This window comes from Sciurus carolinensis, chromosome 10 (assembly GCF_902686445.1).
Source record: "Sciurus carolinensis chromosome 10, mSciCar1.2, whole genome shotgun sequence".
In the NCBI taxonomy this organism is placed as follows: Eukaryota; Metazoa; Chordata; class Mammalia; order Rodentia; family Sciuridae; genus Sciurus; species Sciurus carolinensis.
Window position 1 is genome coordinate 20,173,064 of NC_062222.1, and position 25,902 is coordinate 20,198,965.

General features: G+C 32.7%; 1 protein-coding gene across 1 annotated transcript in view; it reads left to right on the top strand.

Moving 5' to 3' along the window:
* The window catches only part of Smarca5 (SWI/SNF related, matrix associated, actin dependent regulator of chromatin, subfamily a, member 5), a 32,670-nt gene that overhangs the window by 5,342 nt on the left and 1,426 nt on the right, over nt 1-25,902 (top strand). Inside the window, exons 3-23 of the mRNA XM_047566655.1 lie at nt 2,117-2,283; nt 4,287-4,387; nt 5,958-6,058; nt 6,804-6,976; nt 8,062-8,224; nt 8,313-8,444; nt 10,380-10,448; nt 11,958-12,067; nt 14,130-14,356; nt 16,190-16,311; nt 16,393-16,545; nt 17,373-17,505; nt 18,769-18,917; nt 19,115-19,234; nt 20,012-20,122; nt 20,366-20,479; nt 20,809-20,931; nt 21,623-21,755; nt 22,358-22,476; nt 22,888-23,100; nt 25,362-25,469. Coding sequence (XP_047422611.1) covers nt 2,117-2,283; nt 4,287-4,387; nt 5,958-6,058; nt 6,804-6,976; nt 8,062-8,224; nt 8,313-8,444; nt 10,380-10,448; nt 11,958-12,067; nt 14,130-14,356; nt 16,190-16,311; nt 16,393-16,545; nt 17,373-17,505; nt 18,769-18,917; nt 19,115-19,234; nt 20,012-20,122; nt 20,366-20,479; nt 20,809-20,931; nt 21,623-21,755; nt 22,358-22,476; nt 22,888-23,100; nt 25,362-25,469 — 2,841 coding nt within the window. The remainder of the gene's footprint in view (nt 1-2,116; nt 2,284-4,286; nt 4,388-5,957; nt 6,059-6,803; nt 6,977-8,061; nt 8,225-8,312; nt 8,445-10,379; nt 10,449-11,957; nt 12,068-14,129; nt 14,357-16,189; nt 16,312-16,392; nt 16,546-17,372; nt 17,506-18,768; nt 18,918-19,114; nt 19,235-20,011; nt 20,123-20,365; nt 20,480-20,808; nt 20,932-21,622; nt 21,756-22,357; nt 22,477-22,887; nt 23,101-25,361; nt 25,470-25,902) is intronic.

Sequence of the window (25,902 nt, forward strand, 5' to 3'; positions counted from 1 at the left end):
AATCTAACTATAATGGAGATTGGGCCCCCCCGCCCCCCCAATGATTCTCTGCGACACTTTCATTCTTTACAGTGCCTTTATTGGGACTCTGATTTTTCTTAAGTTTTTCAGTTTCCAAGCTTCATATCATTTTGTGGCATGATCTTCTTTTGAATAGTTTTCTTTGAAATAAGCTCCAGTGTCATTTGCTAGTTCTTAATCATAGTATAGGAAATCCCATTATCTACTCTTCATTCTTGAATCCAGGATGCTGAGCACTATTTCTGAATACTGAATAAAGTATGCTGATTGGTACCTGAGTAAATTTTTGGTTTTCACTCTTGGGCTTTCAGTATCTAAAACTTGTCTTGGATATCTCCCCGTCCCCTTCATTTTTGGGTATATCTTTCCACTCTATTTATAATACACCCTAATATTCAGTCTTCCTCTACCAAAAAAAAAAAAAAAAAAAAAATCACACTTAACCCTTATTAACTGTGTTTCTGAAGGTGTATATAGTCTCTGTTGTCTTGTCATTTTTTCTTTTCTCAGAGAAAAAAACTATTTCATGGTTATTCATTGTATTCTTCATTTGATTTTAGATTGATTTCTTTCGGGTCCCTAATTTTATTACAGTGATAATTGCTGCATTTTGGGGTCTATTAGTTTTTTTTTTTTTCACTTTTCCCACTTTTAACCTTTTAGGATCTCAAAATTCTTTACATTTTGACCTTCTCATTCCCTTAAGCAACAAGGTGCCTATTTTTTTCCCCTTAATAATAGGAACAATAATAGTTACTTGAAATTTAGAATACTATTCAATAACTTTACCTTTCATGTCTAGAATCTAATTTATGAATTTATTTTCAGAGCTTATGTATGTTGATCTGCAACATAATTACAATAAAATTGAGTAGTCTTATTTTCAGTTTTGTTATTGACTTTTATTATATACAATTTTGCGTAAATGTGCACTTAAACATATATATATATATATATATATATATATATATATATATATATATATCTCAGTTCAGTACTTTAAACAGTTTGTAATCTTGAAAAGCATAAACTAAGGTTCATCATTTGTAGTATGTCACCAGGGAGGAACGTGTTGACAGCCTGTTCTAATTGTGCATATCAGGTTGCTTCTGTGACTGTTACTGTGACCCAGTGAAACACTTTTACCACTTCCCTCACGGCAAATTTAGCTTCAGTTTTTACATTAGTGTGATTTTAAGAAAATTGTTTTCCCTTAAAAGTATGTAGCTTTTATAGTATTAATGGTGTTTGGATACCTGCATTTGGGGGGTGAATTGTCCTTTTTGTAAATCTCTAAAACGGACATCTTCAACATTTTTATTAAGATTTTTATGGCATCTATGTCGCATAACTGGTTTATCTGTTGAACTTCTCATTCGTTTAAACAAACTATCATGTCTAAAGTCTGGTTGCCTAAAGGCTCTAGATTTTATCGTTTTTTTATGAAAACTTGTTATCAAGGATCTTTTTTTTTTGGTTTACACATATTTCCCATTCTCTTGGTGTGTTAATAGGAAACATTCAAAGGGGCAGATGGCAGATGTGAAGGGCAGGAATAGTATTAAACTACATTAAGTTAATGAATATTTCTTGAATTTCATGTTTTTCAAGCTTGATACCTTTTTAAAATTTGACACCAATCTAACTGATGTAAGACCAATGCTTTTTCCCCTACTTTTGAATAAATTCACTTGTATTGGCCTTTTAATGTCTAAAAAATTTTTTTCTTTGGTCAACTACTTTGAAGTATAACTTACATAAAATAATTTTGAGTTTTGGCAAGTGTATGCAGTCATGTAAATACTGCTGCAGTCATGATGTAGAGTAGTTTCCATCATGTTAAATGTTTGCTCCTGCCCCATCCTCTTGCCACTTCTGATCTACTTTCTGTCTCTAGTTAGTATTTCATATACTGTAAGTGGAATCATACAGTGTAGACTTGTATTTTGTCTGTCCCTTGACAGAGTGCAAATTTTAAGACTTAGGCTGCATGTGTCAGTAGTTTGTTCCTTTATATTGCTGAATTTATCACATAGAGGCATGTCGAAACTGATTTCCAATATTTTGATGAAATATATCTTAAACTTTTTTGCAGCAAACTGACCGCGCAAATAGATTTGAATATTTATTAAAGCAAACAGAGCTGTTTGCACATTTCATTCAGCCTGCTGCTCAGAAGACTCCAACCTCACCTTTGAAGATGAAACCAGGGCGCCCACGAATAAAAAAGGATGAGAAACAGAACTTGCTCTCAGTTGGCGAGTGAGTAATAGTTTATACTTCGTAGTTCAACTTATTGATGGTTTTCATTAGAAGCATAAAGCCACTTGATTTAAAAGAAGTTATTGCAATTACTTATTTGGCCCCATTTAGCTTGGTAGGATGTAGTCATAAGTGTAAGTATTTTAAAATTATGTATAGTATCTTATTTTTTATAGTATTATATAGTTTATGGATTGCAACAGTTATATTGACTAGGGAAGTCAGATATTAATGCTGTTCCTTAGAGAGGATACAAATACAGAGGTTATGTGTCCTATTACTGTCACATAGAAGTACTTAGAATAATCCAGGCTCGAACTTGGATCTGAACTGTGTGTGCTCATCTCCAAAACCATATACATGCCTTGAGGGTATTATTTTTATGTGAAGTCTGGGCTGGTATGTGTAATATGGTAATGATGTATGCCATAGGAGTTTGTTTAAAATTTTTGTTAAATAGTTGTCTTCCTGTAAATTGAAGTGTCAAGTTGTATGCCATCCTTCGGTAATAGTTGAAAATAAGTATGCATGTTAAATTTATCAGATTCAGAATTTTTGTGCTAGTTGGATAACTTAGGATGTTTAATTAGTTATCAGTGTTAAATTCACGATGTAGTTAATTAAAACAATTATTATATAAGCAAAATTCCTTAATTTTATTTGGGGTATTCTGTTCTTTCAGTATGTCTTGTGTGTTGTCCATTGTGTGTAAGGTGCTTATGAACTTTTAAGAGACAACTTTGTATTTCAGATGTATTTAAATTGTTTCAGACTAATTTTCCACCTACTTAAATATATCAGTGTCATACACTGGAAATGGGAACAACTATAATAGGTATTGTTATGTGATATTGATATTATTAAAGAAACACTTATATCCATCACTATCCTAAAAGATAAGTCTCCAGAAAATATATAATAAATGAAATATGTAATAAGTTATTCAATTCGATTTACTTATTACCAAGCGTTATTGGGGAAAATGATTTTAGAGGTCTCAGTAGGGCCATGATCTGCTTTCTAAATTAGCTGAAGATATTTGTTGAAAGTATAAAGGTTTAAAGTTGGAAGCTTTAGAATTGGGAAGTAAGTGGTTTTATTCACTTTAGATCTTTAGAGGTAAAGCAATTTGAGCTTATAAAGTTGTAATTAATGTATGGTATTTTAATAACAGTTTTTGTGTATTTTAGATTATCATGTAAAATATTTTAGATTTATATTTACTAGTAATTTTTTACTATTCACTCTTTAGGTTAATTTAGATGCCTATAAAAATTACTATTTTTTATGACTTCACTGTACTTTAATAGTAAGGAATAAAAGGAAAGCACAAAAATTCCCTAACCATGCCGATTTTATTTTATGTGAGTTCTTTTCTAAATAATAGAACATTGATTTCTTTTTTTTTTTAGGCTGTAAGATTAATGAGACACTGAAACTGTGAAGTGACAGTAATACCCCTCCCCCCAGATTTGAGATTTGCCATGAAACTAATTTTTCTCCTGAAGCATAAATATGGGTATCTACTGTTTTAGGAATTCATGTAATCTCTTAAAATAGTGGACCTTCACAATGAAGAGAAAATAAGGATTTGGAAGCCTATTTTGATTCCACACACTCACAGTTTTAATAACCAAAAGTGACGTCGACTGTATCTGTACAAAAAAAATAAAAAATCTACTTCCACAAACTAAATAACATAAACATCACTTTGATGTAAAAAGGATGTAAAATATTCAAATACAATATTTATACAGTCAGAGAATAGACATTTACTAAATAGTTATGTGATAAATTAAAGATTCTTCAAAATTCATTCTGTTAGAGATGGGGGCAATTTTTTTGTCCTTCATTTTATTTTTATTAAATTTTTTTTTTTTTTTTTTTTTTAAATTAAAAAGTATTGCAGACTCTTGAGGTCAACCACTTGACTTACCGTGTGGAATTGTAGCTGATAGTTAAAGCCAAAACTTGAATCAGTTGATTTTATTTTCATTTGACAGCTACCGACACCGTAGAACAGAGCAAGAGGAGGATGAAGAACTGTTAACAGAAAGCTCCAAGGCAACCAATGTTTGCACTCGATTTGAAGACTCTCCATCATGTATGTTAAACATATTTAGTATTTTTGCAAGTTTTTTTTTTTTTTTTTTTTCCTTTGGGTGCTGGGGATCGAACCCAGGGCCTTGTGCTTACAAGGCAAGCACTCTACCAACTGAGCAATCTCCCCAGCCCTGTTAAACATATTTAAATTACTTGATTTTTGAAAGATCTCACTTTGAGACATCCTTTGGTTAATGTTTTGGATTTGTCTTGGCTGCAGTTTATACAGGGGATTTTTTTGTAATCTTCAATATTAATTGGTTGTGACTAAGTTTCAGATTTCTTTTTTTGAAATGGAGGTGGTAATGTGTTATATAATGTGATGTTGTATTTCAGAGGTGTATAAAATGTCATTGAGCTTATTATTGTCCTAAGGTACGTGTAAAAGTGGGAATGGTTTTGCCTTTTACCCATTCTGGATAAGGAAACTAATTTGTAAAAAGAAAACAAAGGTTCATGAAGAATTTTGCTTACTCATCTAATGCTGTTATATTGACTTTAATTTTTTTTGATATATTTGTTTAATATATTTTTATTTAATATATTTGTTTTTAATGGTTTTCTAAAAGAAAGCACATTTAATCAGGTTTGTATAAGTCTTATTGTCTGTTGGCATAAAGACTTCCAGTCTATATGAGCCTAGCATAATTTTTTTCCCCCTGACATCCTCTGTTGCTGGATGACTGATTTATTTATGTAAATTGTTATCTAATTGAACTTCAGGGGGACTCATCTAGCTAGAAATTCAGCAGTTGGTTTAAAGTGTTCACTTTGATACCTGGTTTCCGTTTCTATTCAAATGAAGTAGAGGCCAGAGCCAGATGTATGGCATAGGGGGAAAGGAAATTTTGAATTATTTCTCACATTCCTACATTGTAACTAGTCCTGGTTATTTTTCATCCTTAAGCAGTGTTTTGACTTGACTTGCAAAATAAATATGTAAATCCTAAAAGTGGTATTATCTAAGATTTATTGGAAAAGTAGCTTAGGAGCAAAGGTGAAGAAAAGGAAGTTCCTGTCTCATTTTTATACTAGGATTAAAATAAAATTTCCAGAGAAACTGTATCTGATCTTTGTGAAAGATAAAAGCACTTGATTGCAAATGTTTTTGGTAAGGTTAGAAAGGGAAATAAAGAGGTCAAAGAGTCTAGGACCAATATATGAATAACAGAAACTAAGTGATTTGGATGAATACTCTGATGCCCAAAGTCATGTTACCTGGGCTTGGTTTTTTTTTTTTTTTTTTTTTTTTTTTTTTTTTGGGTGCTGGGAATGGAACCCAGGGTCTTATGCTTACAAGGCAAGCACTCTACCGACTGAGCTATCTCCCCAGCCCCTGGTTATTTTTTATATCCGTCTTGCCCCTACTCCATTGCAGACTCCCAACAGCTACCCCTAGTGACTTTGGACTTGCAGAATCCTTATAAGAATCTCCTAGAAAAGAAAGCAAGTCAGTAAGCAAATTTTGGCCACAGTTAAAGCTTGGTAACAGATGAGGGGGACTACTTTGTTGTATTTCTGTCTATAATAATCTTGTCTTTAAAATGTAATGTGTTTTCTCTTGTTTTTAGATGTAAAATGGGGTAAATTGAGAGATTATCAGGTCCGAGGACTGAATTGGCTCATTTCTTTATATGAAAATGGCATTAATGGTATCCTTGCAGATGAAATGGTATGTGTTTGGTAGTTTTTTTTGAAAGCATTTTTTGTAACTTAGATTTTTTGTAACTTAGTTATTTCATTTTATTTTATAGAGGTTTAAGATACATAGCATGTTTGTTGTTTGCAGTCTGGAATTATCGGACTATTTTAAGTAGCTTAATTGCATGTGAAATCTTCACTTGTGAGGAATTATCTATGAAAGTAGATTTAAAAAATTACATTTTGGGAAACTTTTTTAAAAAAACCTTCTGTAGTATCATGGTTTAACTATTTCCCTCCATTTTTATGAAAAACCAAGTGAGGTCATTTAATGTTTATTACCTATAAATATTAATTTTGTTTTCTAGAATGGCATCTTGTACAGTTGTGTTTCATAAAACATTTATCTCTTGTTTACTCCTATTAGTTACATAATAAAGGTTTTAAAAAGATTCCTTATTATTACTATAGTGCTAAAATACTTAGTTGGTTGGAGAAAGTATGGTGTCAAAGGAAAAGCATTTTGATTCTAACTGTGCTAGAAGACTTGGGGGAGATCACATTTTCTGAGCCTCATTGGGGTGGTAATAATACCTCCCTCATAGACTTGTGAAGATTATGTGACAACATTGGTGAGCTTTCAGACCTTAAGTTCTTGCTACAGGTTAGCTATCATAAACATACAGCATTTCTTTTAAATGTTCTGTGTATTTTGGGAGGTATAAATGTGGAGAAATACTTTTGTTTTTCATCATTATTACTCTGAACTCTTTCAGGGCCTGGGAAAGACTCTTCAAACCATTTCCCTTCTTGGGTACATGAAACACTATAGAAACATTCCTGGTCCTCATATGGTTTTGGTTCCTAAGTCTACATTACACAACTGGATGAGTGAATTCAAGAGATGGGTACCAACACTTCGATCTGTTTGTTTGATAGGAGATAAAGAACAAGAGTAAGATTTTAGTATTTCATTACATTTTTTCATATTAAAGGAATTTGAATTCAGGTTTGGGGTAGGGAATAGCTGGAGGAATGATAAAAGAGAAAGGGTCTTCAGAAGTATTAGTAATATATAAATGTAGTATTGTCTTGATGGTTAAAAATTTTCCCAGACAGCAGGCATTTAGAGACTGTAGGAATATAGTTTTCCTCGTATTTTGAGGGGTAATCATATAAAATCAAAGACTGTGCTCTTTAGTAGTATTGTTTTTAAAAGAGGTTTTGAATGTGGGAGGCAGTTGGAAACTTAAGGAACCAGATTCTTAGATTAGTGTATAGTGATAATAATCATAGAATAATAGTTTTTAAAGATGAGTTGAGTGTTATTGTAATTTGGTGAGCTATTGTGATACCTACCAAATAAGGTAAGATGTTGATTGATAACATCCTTTTGGGAAGAAGACATGGGAATAATGACACTATTAAGAGTGTAAAGGTCAGATTTGGAAACTTATTCATACTGCATTAAATGACTTTGTACTTACCTTGTTTTCCTTCATTTATCTTAGTGATGAATCTAGATTGCTTTTTTACCCGTTATAAGTAACCAAGATTTTTTTTTTTTTTTTTTAAGTTACCCGATTGCTGTTTGTTCAGGGGCTTAACCATCTTTTGCTTCAGTTTCTTTATTTGTGAAATGAGAGTAACAATAGCAGTGTGTTAATACATCTATAAATCTGAAGGGGGGAATGAACATGTTTACTACAAGCTGTCCTCAGTCATCTTGGCTCTCTTTATGTTAAAAGCCCATCTTCTAAGAATTCAGAGACTTAATGTTGACCTTTTAAGAATTAGGCTGTTGAACTTTGTGCTGATCATTGTTGTTTGTCTTTTTTAAATTTTCACTTAATGACTCTGAAATTTAAATGTTTACTGATTATTTTAGTGGTAGGAAAGCTAGTTCTAAATGCTTACATGATATAGCGACTCTATCCCTTTTTAATGTACCACTCTCTTTTATGAATTAGATTACTTGTCATCATGAAGTTTAATGTATAATTGATTTTGAATATTGTAATTTTTTACTTTTGCTGCACAGGCTGCTTTTGTCAGAGATGTTTTGTTGCCAGGAGAATGGGATGTTTGTGTAACGTCTTATGAAATGCTTATTAAAGAGAAGTCTGTGTTCAAAAAATTTAACTGGAGATACTTAGTTATAGATGAAGCTCACAGGATCAAAAATGAAAAATCCAAGGTAATTTGGTGTTTAACTATATGTACATTGTGTCTGAGAATTTAATCCATATTCCAAATATTCTGATGATGGAATTTGGTTCTTTCAGTTGTCAGAAATAGTGAGAGAATTCAAGACTACAAATCGACTATTACTAACTGGAACCCCTCTTCAGAACAACTTACATGAGCTCTGGTCACTTCTTAATTTTTTGTTGCCTGATGTCTTTAATTCAGCTGATGTAAGTATTTCTGATTGTTTTCTGGTTAATAATTATGTTTTGTTTAATGCTGTGTATTTTTATAATAGGATTGGCCTGCCTAGCACTATTTGAGGTAATCATTAATTTCTCATGCTTTTATGTAGTTAAAGCCTGGTGTTAAACTATGAGTGTCTGTGCATTCTTAGAATTTACTTTTGTGCTTTTTGGTTTTAGTCTCATTTCAAATCATTGTTTCTGCTATTTTATTTGCATAGGTTTCTGCCTCCTAATTGATAGTATTGTTGGTCTAACTTTTGATTCAAGAATTCTATGTAGGTAGACTTATTATATTTTCAGGGTGCTGCTTTAAGCATTCCAAGTGAACTTCTGTACCTCACATTGCCTTTGTTTTAAGGCTCAGACATGACTTTCAAATATGTTGAAATCTGCCTAACCTTTCTTATATTATAATGTAATAAATGTAATAAGCAGAGCTTAATGTTTACCTTTAGGTTATTTGCAGTCGTAGAAATGATGGTAGCAGCTGGGCATAGTGGCGCATGCCTGTAATCCCAGCGTTTCAGGAGACTGAGGCAGGAGGATTGCAAGTTCAAAGCCAGACTCAGCAACTTATCGAGGCCCTAAGCCACTTAGCAAGACCCTGTCTCAAAATAAAACACAAAAAGGGCTGGGGATGTGGCTCAGTGGTTAAGCACCCTTGCATTTAATTCCTCGTTCCAAAAAGAAAAAGAAATCATGGTAGTAGTGGTTAACAATTAGTTATATGTAGGAATATAATTGATGTGTTAAATTATGCTACTAGTAATTTCTGTGCTGCTAGTAGTTGCAGTTTTTTGCTAGACCAGAGTTCTTTTTTGACTTTGTTCCCATAGCTGGAATGTACATATGGGGGACTTTCAAAGAGCTCTGTTATTGGTACAGTTATTCAGATAAGTTCTAAAAAGCTACAAAAACTTTTGGTTTGTTGTGATAAACATTTTTAAAAGAATAGAGGTTTGTGTAACAAAAGGATATTCAAACTTGAAAGTATTAGTTCTGCTTTTATGTATTTTGATGTTTTAGAAATAATTTTTCTTACATTGATGCGTTTTTTTAAGTAATATCTGGTAAAACTTTTATTTACAACAGTGAATTCTAAGATTATGTTTACTCAAAAATAAATACGTATTCATACCTTTAAAAGATAAAGATAAAATTTATCCTTATTCAAATCCTACTTTTTTTTCTTAATAGTTGTAGCGGACACAATACTTTTATTTATTTTTATGTGGTGCTGGGGATTGAATCCAATGCCTCACTGTGCTTGGCAAGCATTCTACCACTGAGCTATAGCCCCAGCCCTCAAATCCTACTTTAATACTGATGAAATTCTGTTTATCTCAGTTTTACTTTTAGTAAATTAATTAGAGTTGAGATTGATCTGAAAACCTTGTGTTTGAGATTCCTAATTTTCTATAAAACTTGCCTTTTTACTCTTCACTGTGAAACTTAACATCTTTATGTTTTTGAAAAAAAATGTTGCAGAAGTAATATCCCTAAACTATTTTTTCTAAAATTAATCAGTGACAGTGATGCACATGAAAAATACGGGCTTGAGCCTGGTGTGGTGATGCATGACTGTAATCCCAGCAACTTGGGAGACTGAGGCAAGAGGATTGCAAGTTCAAAGCCAGCCTCAGCAACTTAGCAAGACCCTAAAACAACTTAATGAGATCCTGTTGTACAATGAAAAATTTTAGAAAGGGCTGGGGATGTGGCTTAGTGGTAAAGCACATCTGGGTTCATTCCCTGGTACCAAAAATAAAGAAAAATACACAGAATTGAACTAAATGGTTTTAGTAGATCACAACTCATATATTATACTAATTCTAGAAATCACTGTTTTATATGTAATTATAGGAAGTTTGTTAATATTATCTCTGACTGCAAGGTATGTTTTGTTTGTTAATCTAGGACTTTGATTCCTGGTTTGATACAAACAATTGCCTTGGGGATCAAAAGTTAGTTGAGAGGCTTCATATGGTAAGTATTTTGGAATAGTGTTCAGGCATATTTCTAATGGGGAAAAAAGAATAGAGCTTAAAATTAGATTATATTCCAGTTAACAAAAAAGTATAATGGCTGTAGACTCAGATATATTTGAATTTTGCCACTTAGAACTGTTCGCTATTGTAATGGGTATAGGGAGTGATGTGTAGAGGTTTTGGTGTTGGAACCTAGGATAGGATTTAACTTAATGAAGGGAAAAAATAATCTCAATTAAAAAAGGTATAGTGAGGGGAAAAAACATTACTTAATGACCAATATAGACAACTTTTTAAAGTTTAGTTGCATTTAAATTCCAAGAAGAGTCTGGTTAGTTTACTTCTGACAGGATAAATGATCCATCTGTTTCGAATTCTAGTGATGGTATATAAGGTAACTAATATTGCGTAGTGTGGGCAGAGTTTATATTGTGGTTTTTGTTTTGATGTGTAGCTTTGTTCCTTTCTAGGACAGTGCAAAAGCGGCAGCTGGTTGGTAGAGAAATTTTCCCTTAACAAATATGAGATTAAGATAAATACCCTGGTGAGCAAGAGAAAGCAGGACCTTGTAAACATGTTAGGAAAAGCCCTTTGTGACCTATCACTGGTCTTTCAACTTCTGTTCACATTTTGGTGTGAATAATTCTTTGGGGATGGGGAGTGGCAGGGGTAGGGCTAGGAGTGGTTGCCCATTGTATTGTAGTATGCTTAAGGACATCCATGACATGTCTCCTTACTAGATGCTAGTAATCGTATACCTCTAATTGTAACAATTAAAAAGGGTCCCTGAGCATTGTTCTTGTCCCCTGGGAGGCATAGTCATGCCCTGCCCCCCTTCCCCTGTGACCTGATCTTTCCTTGATGGAAATTAGTTGAACTGTACACTCATGATTTGTATTCTGTGCATGTGGTTTGCTTCCATAAATTAGGATAATAAATTTTAAAACTAATCATAAAGAACTCAATGTGGACCTGCCAAATATTAAGCACTGTATAGGGTTGAAGACCTCTTTAATTTTTAAAATATTTTCCTTTATTTTTTAAAAGTTCTATGAATTATGAAATCCTAAAGGTTACTTAGCAGTGATATTTTGTTTTCTAAATAGAAAGTGCAACATGAATTCAGCAGTGTGAAGTAGCTGCAGAAAAAGATACAAGTAACTAGTTTTAAACCTTAAAGGCAGTCACTGTTGAAAATCTTTAAAATGTACTGTTGTTTTTTGTGTTTTATGAGAGTGTAGCAAGTATATACTTAATTGTATATTGGTTAAATAATAAAATTCTATTATTACCCTTCAGGAATTTAGTAGTAATAAATTATATATAGTTTGAATCTTCATTCTGAAAATCTGTTTAATATCCAAGCAGAATCTTCATTCTAAAAATGTGTTTAATATCCAAGCAGAGAAGTTTCTTTACCATATATTTAGTAGATGATTTTAAGATTTAAAAAAAAATACCACTATTACAGATAAGGTCATCTCTGTTTCTCTTTGCTTTTTCTAAGGTTTTGCGTCCATTTCTCCTTCGTCGAATTAAAGCTGATGTTGAAAAGAGTTTGCCTCCAAAGAAGGAAGTTAAAATCTATGTGGGTCTCAGCAAAATGCAAAGGGAATGGTATGTTTTCTAAGACACTTGATATCACTGTTCTTATCTAAATTTCATTTGTACAGTAGTTTGTTTTTCTAATTTGTGCCTTCATGAAATTCTTGTTTGCTGGATTGAACACACCTGAAAAGAGTTTTTTGGTTTTAAGTAATACAAGCCTTGCTCATCAAATTTATCATACAAAATCTTGAAGTAAAGGTGAGAGAATCGGGATGAAGCATAGTAAACACATGGCTTATAAGCCCATACTTTAAATTTGGGACTTAATTAAACAATACATGTAAAACCCTCTACTTTGTTTTTTTTTGTGGTGCTGGGGATCGAACCCAGGGCCTTGTGCTTGCAAGGCAAGCACTCTACCGACTGAGCTATCTCCCCAGCCCACTCTACTTTGTTTTTTTTAAAAGGGAAACTATGGTGGTACAAATGGGAGTCATAGGCTTGGTTAACTTGGTGGTTCATAAATAATTGGATCGTGGATTTGTGCCAGCCTCTGATGAAATTGTAGATTATAGAGATATAAAACTTAAGTGCTTCCTTTTATTCCTTAAGGCTACATGTATTTAGTTTAAAAGACTCCATTCTGAACCAAAGTTTTATTTTAGGCAGAATAAAGTATCCTTTTGAGAAATGATGATGATGATGATACATGATAGCTGTTTTTACAAATTTGTATAGGGCAGTGTTAAAGTTGAAGACCTTGTTAATTTTTAAAATATTTTTTTCTTTTTAAAAGTTTTATGGATATATAAAATCTGTTTTTATAAATAGAAAGTACAGCATGAATTCAATAGTGTAAAGAGGCTATAGAAAAAGATACTCTTACTTTACATATGTTAATACAAGTTGTGTTCAAAGGACGAAGCTTAGAGCTGCCCACTTTACTAGATCCTACCATATCTCAAGTATATTCACTATCATATTTGTAAAATGCCGGAGTAGCAAAAAGGCTGAAGGAATGTACAGAGATCTGAGCATACTGTCTGAGAAAGAGTGGTCCACTATAGAAGATGGGTTATCTTTAGTGTTCTCAAAACTTTTGAAAGGCTATTATAGGGTAGTGAAGATACCAGACTTGTCTTGTATGTATTCCATATATGGAACTAAAACATGAATGAGTCATTGCTAACAAAAGACAAATCTTTTTTAGTTAAACATATGAGTGAATTTTGCATCAGTCAGAATGATGATGAAGTTAGCCTTGAGTAGTTTTTGTGCTCCAGGATTGAGGGTAAGCATAGATAACTTAGGTTGCTTAAGTTGTTTTGCTCAGAGGAGTCAAATTTTCACAGAAACTTCAGTGTTTAGACCAATTACTTGTTCTTGCAGGTCAGTGTCTAAATTCTCTGTAAGCATTCATGGTTTTTCATAATTTGCCTTACCTGTGATTGTAGATTCACAGAACTCATATCTCCCTCTCCCTATGTGTTTATGCAGATGTTTAAAATCTTATTCTATTCATCTTATTCTCACAACGTGCCTTATCCTCTCATGTTTCTCCCTTCTCAGGTGTTAGGGTTCTTACTCAAATGCTGCACTAGGTACATGGTATGTGGGACAGTTGTGCATCATTTAATGTCAAGATAAGTTCTGAGAAATGTGGTTTAGGTGATTTTATGCAGATATCATAGAGGGTATTTACCCAAAGCTTTGAAGTCACTAGATGATGTAGTTTCATGGGACTGCTTTGGTACATGCTGCTTTTTGACTGAAACATCATTATGTAGTGCATAACTGTAGATGAACAGTGATACTTTCTGTTGCAAGACTAGAAACTAAAATTACGTTTAAAATTTATAATTACTCAATAATGTATTATACTGCTATGTTTTAATTCCACCCAAGGAGACTATTTTGTATTTTTAAAATAGTGATGTCCTCAAGGTCCAAGGCATAAGTATAGACAGTAGCACACTATGGGCAATAAGGATTCTTAACCATACCTTAGAAACTGATGACTTGTTTCTTAGTTATTTCAAGGATGAGGTGGGGAATGGAATTAATTATGTTAAGTGGCAGGAATCGGTCAGGGAACATTCTAGTCCTCTTAAAATACTTTTCTTTTCAATAGGTATACTCGAATATTAATGAAGGATATAGACATACTAAACTCAGCAGGGAAGATGGACAAGATGAGGTTATTGAACATCCTGATGCAGTTGAGGAAATGCTGTAATCATCCATATCTCTTTGATGGAGCCGAACCTGGTCCACCTTATACAACAGATATGCATCTAGTTACCAACAGTGGCAAAATGGTGGTATTAGACAAGTTGCTTCCTAAATTAAAAGAACAAGGTATCTGTTACTTGCATTAAATTGAGAAATAATGGAAACTTAAAATTCTGATGTTAAAATTAACGGAACAATACACTTTTGAAATGACAGCTCTGATGCTTTGTCAAAGTATGGAACATTAAAATTTCTGCCCATTATTATCTGAACTAAGTTCTCCTCACCCCTTAATTTTAGGCCTTAGGTCTTAGAAGGTAATAAGTAGTAGGGGCAGACACAATTCCTGGATTTGGGTGTGTTTCTTTTTTTTTTGTACTGGGGATTGAACCTGGGGGCACTAAGGAACATCCCCAGCCCCTTTTTACATTTTATTTAGAGACAGGGTCTCTCTGAGTTGCTTAGGGCCTGGTAAAGTTGCTGAGGTTGGCTTTGAACTTCTGGTCCTTCTGCCTCAGCCTTCTGAGCTGCTGGGATTACAGGCATGGGCCACCATGTCCAGCTGATTTGACATTTTGTACATATTTTCCTAGAAATTTCAGCTTTTTAATCTTAAAATGTTAGCAATGCCCCTTCTATCCCTACACAGATCCCACATCCTTTGTTAGATAATGGTATCATGTTCATGGTATTGTTTTTCAATTATTTGGTTTTAAAAATTTAATCAAATATAATTTACATGGAGTCAACTTTTTTTTCTATAGTATGCTTTTTTTAATACAAAAATGGATGTATATCTCTAGTATGTGTATAAGTATATTGAAATTACATGAATGTGGAGAACTTAGTGTGAAGCCAGTTTTTTAGCAGTTATAACTTATGTAAAATTTGTTTAATCTATGCTGTACTTACTCTTCTTTTCTTAGATTATTTGAGGCAAATCCCAGACATTATAGTATTTTGTAAATTATTCACTATATAGCTCTTAAAGATGAGGAATATCACTTTTGAAAAAAATCAAATGATTACATAATATCAAATATATAATCATTTCAAATTTGTTTTTTTCTGTATGATTTGGTGGGAAAGATAATTGACCTAGTTGATGAATCTCCTGTGTGCTGAATCTTCTCTGATATTGACTATATAACAAACACAAGAGTTGTGTGAATAGTGTGGGATTATGTTTCTAAAATGTTTTCTTTGACAGCAAAGCAATCAGATTGCTTGGGAGGAATGGCAGGAGCTTGATAGGAGTAGTCAGGTATTGATGTGAGTTATATTAAACTCTGTAGGGAAAATAAAGATCCTTATACATTGGGGTTACCAAAATGTATGGTGATAGCAGATTGTAAGTCAGCTTCTGAAAATGGGATCATTTCATAATCATTATTTTTTTCAGAGTGGTCCCTGTGTCGTCTTCATACATTCTATCAAAGACTGAAGAAATGATAGGCAGCCACTTAATTTGAGTCATGGTGAATAAATGAAGGACTTAAGTGTAGATAAGAGGCATAAATTTATGGTCCTTTGATTGGAACTGTTCTTTAAAACTAGAGTGAGACCAGGGATATTTGGCATCCATTGTGGGATATGGGAGGCCTTGTGAATGAGAGAGTTGTGATTAGTGGAAGATTATTTTAAATATCTGTGAGGTAACAAGTTAGTGATTCTCTCAGGCTTTGGGATGGCAGGAGCTCCCAAACTGAAAACAAATAGCCTTTTTGTTTACCTTAGTGTACTACCCAAATATTATCCTTTTTATTTGTGTCATGATGGAAAAGAGGTAAGAAATGACTGGTTTAAATAGTTAATACTGTCATATTTTGCTTTATAACCAAATAGGTAATATGAAATGAAGGTGTAGTTTATTAGTCTTAGTTTTGGTTAGCTTTAGATTTTAAATAGATTTTTCTACTCTTGAAGCCTCTGATAATGGGCTATTTTATTTTCCAACAGGATCACGTGTACTAATCTTCAGTCAAATGACCAGGGTATTGGACATTTTGGAAGATTACTGTATGTGGAGAAATTATGAGTACTGCAGATTGGATGGGCAGACACCCCATGATGAGAGACAAGTAAGTGAAATTCTGGGGAGGAGAGATTAAAAACATCAGATAAAATAATTTTCTGATGCTCACTTTATTTTATATTCATAGGATTCCATCAATGCATACAATGAACCAAATAGCACCAAGTTTGTTTTCATGTTAAGCACACGTGCTGGTGGTCTTGGCATCAATCTTGCAACTGCTGATGTAGTTATTTTATATGATTCAGATTGGAATCCCCAAGTAGATCTTCAGGCTATGGTAAGAGAGAACAAACATTCTGTGCTTAATAGATATCTTAGTTAAAGGCAAGCTAATTCTACCAGTATCAATGTCTTAAATCCAGTAAATTTTATTTTTCTCTGACCTAATGGTTTAGTGAAGGTATTTTGAATACCATCTTCCAACTAAGTCTAAGGTTATGTCCATCTTATGACTCTATCCCAGCTTAGAAGTCATCTGCTATATCCTCTCTACCCTGATGGCAAAATTGGGAAAAGTCGAAAATTACCCAGGAAATTTTTAGTGGGTCAGACCTAAAATGCTCCCACGTTCTTTGGCTAGAACTGAAATGTTGCTTAACTTCAAGGGAGTTGGTAAATGAGAGTGCAGTTGTATCCTAGGAAGAAAGGGAAACGACTTTCTTGAGCACCTAGCCTTTCTGTCACTTTACATGCTTAAATTTTGTGCCTGTATATGGTAGTGTCTGGTTGGATCAGGAAATTATTCTTATGCTTAGCAAATTTATGGTAAGAATAGGGTTTTTAAGTTAGTGAAATTTATTTTTTTCATGTCACTTCTTTTTCTAATAGGAAGCTTTGATTTAGGTAGATGAAAATTTGAATTTAAATCCAAGAAAAAAAAATTATAAAAACTTATCCAAAGTTTTCCTTATGAAATAGCCAATTAATTTGATGAAAACTGAGAGTTTAATAAATATTAATAATAGTATGAATTTATTTTTACTTTGGATGCTTTTTTTACATTTACAATATCTTAAGGATATTTTAATTTTATCAGTATACACATTCATATATTATTTATGTGACTTTCAAAGTATATTCAAAATAACATGTTATTTCACTTAGGACCGAGCACATAGAATTGGGCAAACCAAGACAGTCAGAGTGTTCCGTTTTATAACTGATAACACTGTAGAAGAACGAATAGTAGAAAGGGCTGAGATGAAGCTCAGACTGGATTCAATTGTCATTCAACAAGGTGAGCCCTAGAACTTTAAAAATTTTCTAAGTTGGATTGATAGATGTTACTGTCTTTTTTTAAAGGAGAAATCTCACCTTTTGAGTCAAGCTAGCACCCAAAAAGATGGTTTTTATTTCAGAGATTAAGTCTTAATTTTGTTACTAAGAAGATGGACTTGGGGCTCAGGAAAGTTGAGGTTTGAATATTGATCTGCAAGTTAGCTGTTCCATTACCTGAGCCCATTATTTAATCTACTAAATAGGAATAAAAAGTAACTATTGCTTAGAATTTTTAAGGATTAGATGGAATATATGTACATAATAGCTGACACTTAGCATGGTACTTATTAAATAGAGCTACAGTAATTATGGTTTATAAGTACTGTTGCTTACTCTGGGAGATACTGAAGAAGAAAAATCAGAGTGTCTTATTTTATTTTTATAAGAATAAAAACTATTTATTGAGCACCCACTGGGTGGCAGACACTATTCTTGGTGCTGAAAATAACATTGATGAATAAAGTTGGTAAGTGTTCTCTTTCTGGTTTTATAATTTAGTGTGGGGGAGTGAGACACTGAATAGGTTAGAGGGTAAAAATGGAATATTATTTTGGATTGATTAAAGGAAAGTTGGAGTTCTCATTCCAGATCAGCTTTTTAAGGACAACACAATTTTGATGCCTGTACTTTTGAAAACACAAATTACATGGTTGGCCAAATTGAAGACCAGTTGAAGGTCTTCATTTATTAATGCCGATTTCATCTGTGATCAAAATAAATTTTCAGGAGAATTTTCTAAGTTAAAATTCTTCAGATCTAGAAGTTTTCAGAAGCTGATGCTACATAATCAGTTCTTACCTAAAGTTAGAGTACATGAAAGTTTTTTGTATTTCACTTTTCTAAGAAAAACCTGACTTAAGAGGTTTTGCAATAACATCTTTTAATCATCAGAAACTTCTTTTGTTTATAATGCTCACTTATATTGAAATTTGTGAGTTTTTTCTTCCCCAGTAATTTGACTCTCAAATAGTGTATTTATCCCACAAAAAAAGATTATCATTGAAATAATATGCAGTAGGTGGCATTACATAAATCATAAACCAGCTTAAAATTTGATATTAAAAATATTAAGAAAATGATCAGATGTGGATTACTGGTAAACAGAAAATGATAGATGTTTGAGACAAAGGTATAAGTTATTGCATCTAACATTTAAAATTTCAGGTTTCCAGTAAAATAAAGTCTGTTTGATTGATGTTAAACGACACAAACTTTTTCTCAGGGAGGCTGGTGGATCAGAATCTGAACAAAATTGGAAAAGATGAGATGCTTCAAATGATTCGACATGGGGCAACGCATGTATTTGCCTCAAAGGAAAGTGAGATCACTGATGAAGATATCGATGGTATTTTGGAAAGAGGTGCAAAGAAGGTGAGATGCAGATTAAGTGGTAATGCTTTTAATATGAATGCTTTACATCAAAACTATTTGAGGAATTATTGTTCTGTGAATTCATAGATAATTGTGTTCCTGTGAAAAGCAGCTTTTGTATATGGTAAAGTTCTAACTTCATTTTGACTGCATGCCTAGTACTTTTTTTCTTATTATTTGTTGCTGCTTTTATCTAGACTGCAGAGATGAATGAAAAACTCTCCAAGATGGGTGAAAGCTCTCTCAGAAACTTTACAATGGATACAGAATCAAGTGTTTATAACTTTGAAGGAGAAGACTACAGAGAAAAACAAAAGGTATTTTAGAAAGAGATGTAGAAGCTTTCTTTTTCTGGAAACCTGAACTTTTAAGTGTTAAATGTAATACCTTGTAATTGTGTCTTAAACAGTAATTTTTAAATTAGATGTATGTGAATGTACCTAAATTTTTTTCATTATGGAAAATGTAACATTGGTAAGCTCTGAAATGCTTTTAAAGTTCATGTAATCAAGTTTTTATTGTGTATGTTTATAGTGAAATATTTTCTTGCTTGGAGAGAATACAGTAGTTTGGGATATTTGAAATTGAAAATAATGTCAAAAAAGTCACAAGCTGATTTTTTAACAGACTTGCTCTGTAATAATGAAAAGGAACAATTTCTTAATTTCATAAGTATACTTGGCTAATATAGAAATTGGAAAATACCTACAGAGAAGAAAAAATAATTCTACCTAGAGTTTTCCTTATTAACATTTGGGCACAATATGTCTTTAGAAGTTTTTCTAGGTTAAATATCTTTCTCCATTTTCCTCCTAATTTGGGTCATAGCATACATTCTTTAGCATCCTCCCTCACATCCAACAGAATTATTCATTTGGGCAAGAAACACTTCCTGAATGTCTGTGCTGTTTACTGGACACACTGTCTTATGTGTTAATTACATGGTATCCAGCAAAACATTGTAGTTTCTACCCTTGTAGAACTTAAAAGTCCAGTATTTTTTCAGTATCTTTTAATTTAGAAACATCACTCAATCACAATTTGTTATTTTATATAATAAAAGTTGATGATTTTAATTGTTTCCCACATGCTAGATTGCATTCACAGAGTGGATTGAACCACCCAAACGAGAAAGAAAAGCCAACTATGCTGTTGATGCCTATTTCAGGGAAGCTCTTCGTGTTAGTGAACCTAAAGCCCCCAAGGTGAGTTGCCATAGCATCAAAATATCTTAAAATTTGAAAATATGTTTTTTTTAACATTCTTACAATAAAGTCTTAAAAATTTAAATTTTAGGTTGTGCATTTAAAATTTGATTACTGTCAGTTCACTTTTATTGAAAGATGCACTGAGTTGCTTGGAGAATTAGCTGTCATGATTTATGAAATGAGAACTAGGGATAGATTTTTTTTTTTTTTAATGGACAACATTCTTTTTCTTTTTTATAGGCTCCACGACCTCCAAAACAACCCAATGTTCAGGATTTCCAGTTCTTTCCCCCACGTTTGTTTGAATTACTGGAAAAAGAAATTCTGTATTACAGAAAAACTATTGGGTACAAGGTAATTGCAGTTCTCCATTTTATGTCCTATTCCACCCTGAAACCATGAAGTATATGAACACTATTATTTGCTTAACTATTTTGAGCCTAGTAGGAAAGAACATCATTTACTGTATCCTAGCTGTATATGTCTAGCACATAACTTTTGAATTATTTTTCATTAAAAGGAAAGGAAAAAACTTTATGACTAATTTTTTTTTTAAATTTTTAATGTAATGAATGCAGGATATTAGTATGTAGCGATTAGATTGAAAATTGTGAAGTGTTATTTGGTTGATTAAGAATGTAAGTCACCACATGCTCTTTAAAATGTATTGTTTGATCTTTTAGGTACCTCGAAGTCCTGACTTACCTAATGCAGCACAGGCACAGAAAGAAGAGCAACTTAAAATTGATGAAGCTGAGCCTCTTAATGATGAAGAGTTAGAGGAAAAAGAGAAGCTTCTGACACAGGTACAGTCTTTAATCAGTACAAAAGTTAATAATAGTTAATTTTATAAAATATCCTGTGAGGTTGTGTTGGGGCATACAAAGTATAAGTTTCTGCTTATGGAGATAGAATAATTGGAAATGGTAAAACATGGGTAAATGTTACATTTTAATTGTCATTAGTTGTTGAGGTGGTTGAGAAGAATATAGATTTGCACTTGGTAGAGTGGGTATTATTTTTGAACACATTATTTTCAGTGTTCCCATCTATCCTGTTAATCTTCCACATTGCTACCAAGTTATCGTTCTCAATTATAAACTTCAACCTGCTGTTTTTTAAACATGGGATTCATTTAAGGTCTTTCAGAGTGTTCTTTGAAAAGCTTTCCATTACTCTTTAGCTTATGTTATTTACTCTTTCTGGCAAACTCAACAGTCCTTTGAAGTTCAGCAGAAAGTCTCCCTTTCATGCAGCATACTTTACTCTCTCCAACTTGGAGTTAATTGGTTATGCAAGCAGTAGGTATTGCATTTGCTTAAAGTGTACATGGAAACTTCACACTCTAAAAGAACTTAATAAAGAAAAATTACGAGCAATTGAAAACTTCTTATGTAATATTCAGGAGGATAGGTAAAGTATAATAGCATTTTTCCCGTGTTTAATGTGCTGTGATGAAATATTTTTTTTTTTTTTTTTTTTTTTTTTACTATGTAGGGATTTACCAATTGGAATAAGAGAGATTTTAACCAGTTTATCAAAGCTAATGAGAAGTGGGGTCGTGATGATATTGAAAATATAGCAAGAGAAGTAGAAGGAAAAACTCCAGAAGAAGTCATTGAATACTCTGGTAATTCTTTTATTACTTTAATACATATTTTATAAGGCTTGCAGAATTTAAAAAGAACTCTTGAAATTTCCTGTTTCCTTATTCTGAGTTTTTTATTCTGAATAGTTTTGAGCAGCTAATTTTTCCATTTTAGTGCCTTGCTTTGTGCTTTTTAAAACAAATAAAAAATGTCCCCCTCCCTAAAATAATTGTTTAATATTTTTTAAACTCTAAACTAGCCAAGAAAGCCAAAATAGAACACAGAATAATTGCGCTTTTAAAAATTTTTTTGTGCTTTTTTAATTTATTTCTTTCTACCAGCTCTCAAGTAGTAGTGTGCTTTTGTTTTTTGAGGTAGTTGGAATTATCAGATTGAATATATGTAGTTATGCTGTGGTAAGTATGAATTTTAGACGAGTGGAGTTTGAGTTGGTAGATAATTTAAATCATTTTTTATCTTTTCTCACATTTAAGGAACTTGAAAAATTTTAAGTGATTTTCTAGTATTAAGTGTGGGATAATTGGAAATGTTTCTTAGTCCTTTGCAAATAAATTACAACATACATGTTAACACGTATGCTTCCTTCACTCATCCCATCTGCCCAACTTTTATTCTTCTATAGCTGTGTTCTGGGAAAGGTGCAATGAGCTCCAGGATATAGAGAAGATTATGGCTCAGATTGAAAGGGGAGAGGCAAGAATTCAGAGAAGAATAAGTATCAAAAAAGCACTTGATACAAAGGTACTTTGTACATTAGTAAAAATTTTACTATCTGTAAATATGAAAGCTAACGTAACTTTTTAAAAGGAAAAGCAGTGAAGGTTTAACATTTAAAATTTCCTCAAAGTAAAACATTCAGACGTTGTAGATGTTACATAATTTACCTGAGTCATATTAGACTGACTTAACCTGGGTCAGAGCATCAAGATTAACTCCTTCTTAAGTATTATAAGTAAGTCTGAGTCTGTATTTCTCTTTGTAATAATAGGACTATAAAGACTTGAAGGACACAAGTTATATAATGCCTTTGAGGTTCTCTGGATAAAAAATTTCGCTTTGAAATATAACATTTCAAGCTAATTAGAATAAAGCTGAATTTGAAATACAATTATGTAGGATTTATATTTTATATATAATATCTGACTTTTATAGATTGGACGATACAAAGCACCTTTTCATCAGCTGAGAATATCATACGGTACTAACAAAGGAAAAAACTATACAGAAGAAGAGGATCGTTTTCTGATTTGTATGCTTCACAAGCTTGGGTTTGACAAGGAAAATGTTTATGATGAGTTGCGACAGTGTATTCGCAACTCTCCTCAGTTCAGATTTGATTGGTTTCTGAAGTCCAGAACTGCAATGGTGAGTGCTCAGGATTTTTGTGTAGTGTAGCAGAGTTTAGACTAAATGTCCTCTTAAGGTAACTTAAAATTATTTTTAGATGTAGTTTTGTTATAATTTTTGGTAGTATCAGAAGTTAAACCATTTTCTTAGAAAACTAATCACATCCACATTCTAAAAACCTATTATCAAAATGTTTATTGGTCTAATTCTTTAATATATCGTATTTTTTTAACATTGCAGTATATAATAGGACTAATTTTTGATGTTAATGTTAATTTGGTAACTAAGTGGGAGGCATTGTTGCCATCAGTTTCAACTTTTGAACGTGATGATGACTTTGATTTTTGAAAGTGGACAGATTTCTGTAGAAAGACTTTTTGCATGCAGGCATTTGTACATCAAAATGCTGAATCTGGATTATTTTTAAATGGCTGAATGTAGTGAGGCACTGTTTATTTAGTACTGATTTAATGCTCAGTTTTGTTTTTATTATCAGTGCCTGGCTATATCTGACCAATGTTCTCCATTTCTAACAACCTAAAATTAGAATTCAGAGAAGTGTTTAGGTTTGGTGGATTGCTCCTTTTCTTCCATTATTTCATCACTTTTGAACTTTTAACCTTAACTTGTGTTCTGCAGGATGATGAAAATGTAAAAATAGGTGCTCTGGTCTTAGGTTTGAGACGTGCTAGGAAAGCAAAGTCTAAATATTAGTAAGATTTCTCAGAGTATTTGAGGTATATTGGCACTCTACATGGCACTGGATAGTGTGCAGTGTTTTCATACTTGACCAATGGAAAAAAATTTTCACAGGATAACAAGAAGGGCTACTATTTTGTGATACCCAAATTAGGGTAATGTTGTAATTAACATGGAGCTACTTTGAAGGTAAAATAAAACACCATATAAATATGTAATTAGGTGAAAACTCTTCTATGTCTTTTTAAATAGAAGCAGTTAGGTGAGTAATTAGGAATAATGATTGTGTGGTGACTGTAATGAAAGTCAGAGTGTCACATACCATATAATAGTATGGGCTGAAAACTGCATTACTTTCTAGCATGTCTCATAGCACACAAAAGTGTTTTATACACACACACACACACACACACACACACACACACACATACATGTGTTACACACACACACAGCCCCTTGGTGAAAAATAATTGAGGCATACATAGTTCTTGTCTAGGAGCCAAGAGGATTCATACACACATTTGTAATACATTGATGGTGTATGTGCCACACTATACCTGTTAAAGGAGAAAACTTTAATGTTGTTTATTACCTTCTATCTCTTATTGCACATATTTCTAGGCCTTGTATGGTATCTTCTATACAGTATTTAGAAATGATTGTCTTGTGGTGTCTATGTAAAAGTTTCATTTATTACAAGAAAAGAATTACTTTTGCTCTGTAAGTAATGGAGTTGTTACCTTGGTTCAGATGGATTTGTTTCCTGCAGTGTCGTTTACTACTTCTGCATCAGACTTAACCCTTTCTGGAGGCTGTATAGATTGCTATAGAGAGAGAGGTGGAACTCATCAGGTGTCCATGGCCATTTTTCCAAAATTGGGAAAGGTAGCATGTGCTACTTTTACTACTTTAATTCTAATAATGATCTTTTTTGGAGGGGAGAGGGGCAGTATAGGGGCTTGAACCCAGGGGCACTTGGCCGCTGAGCCACATCCCCAGCCTTATTTCGTATTTTATTTAGAGACAGGGTCTCACTGAGTTGTTTGGTGCCTCACTTTTGCTGAGGCTGGTTTTGAACTCACAGTCCTCCTGCCTCAGCCTCCTGAACTGTTGGGATTACTGGCATGCGCCACTGGGCCTGGCTCTAATGATGCTTTTAAGGGAAAGATTATGTATATTAAAGTTCCAGCTGATTTTGACTCTCAAATTATGTACTATTTATTTTTAAAAATTTATGATATAAATGGCACGGAGTTCTCAGCCACAGACAGTAACAATATTGCCTATATTCCAAGATGTTCATTTTCACTGCTTCAGTTCCTAAATGTAGGAAGGATTTGTGAAGTGTATACACCAGTATGAAGTAAAAGCATCACGTATCTTGTTGTTGTTGTTTTTTAATCCTCATAGCATGGATTCTACATGAAAATAAATTTCTTTTGCTTGTTTTTGTTTAAACTATGAGCTTTGTATGAATGATTTGATATTATCCTTTTAAGACATAATCTTGGTTTAAAAATTGAAATCTGGACAGCTTTTAGGTCAAAAATATAAGTTTAACATGTAAATTTATAACTCAGGAACTCCAGAGGAGGTGTAACACCTTAATTACTCTGATTGAAAGAGAAAACATGGAACTAGAAGAAAAGGAGAAGGCAGAGAAAAAGAAAAGAGGACCAAAGCCTTCAGTAAGTATTCATGAATACATGAAAGATGTACAGACCATGTTAATTTCATTATTTTCTTTTTAAGTACATTATTTGACTATCATTGATGTGTTTTTTCATTTTTTTTTAATGTTTATTTTTAAATATTACAGTTAAATCCCTTCAAAGTATAATTCATTGCCCTGTGTAAGGACAATCATGTTATATTACTTAGGGGTTCCTGAAAATCTGGAAAGATATGTCTCATGAATGTCCAGAGTGCACAGTTGTTTTGGGAATATGGGTCATAATTTTAGAGTAATTCAAGAAGGGTTAGGAAAATTATGGCATTACAACCTTTACTTTTAGCTTCTAAGTTTTGGCTTATTGTCCTAGGAATGTCTTTAGCAGTATTAAGGTAAGTACTTTTTAAAGGGGAAAAAATTAATTTTGGTATGTAATAATAGTAAGATTA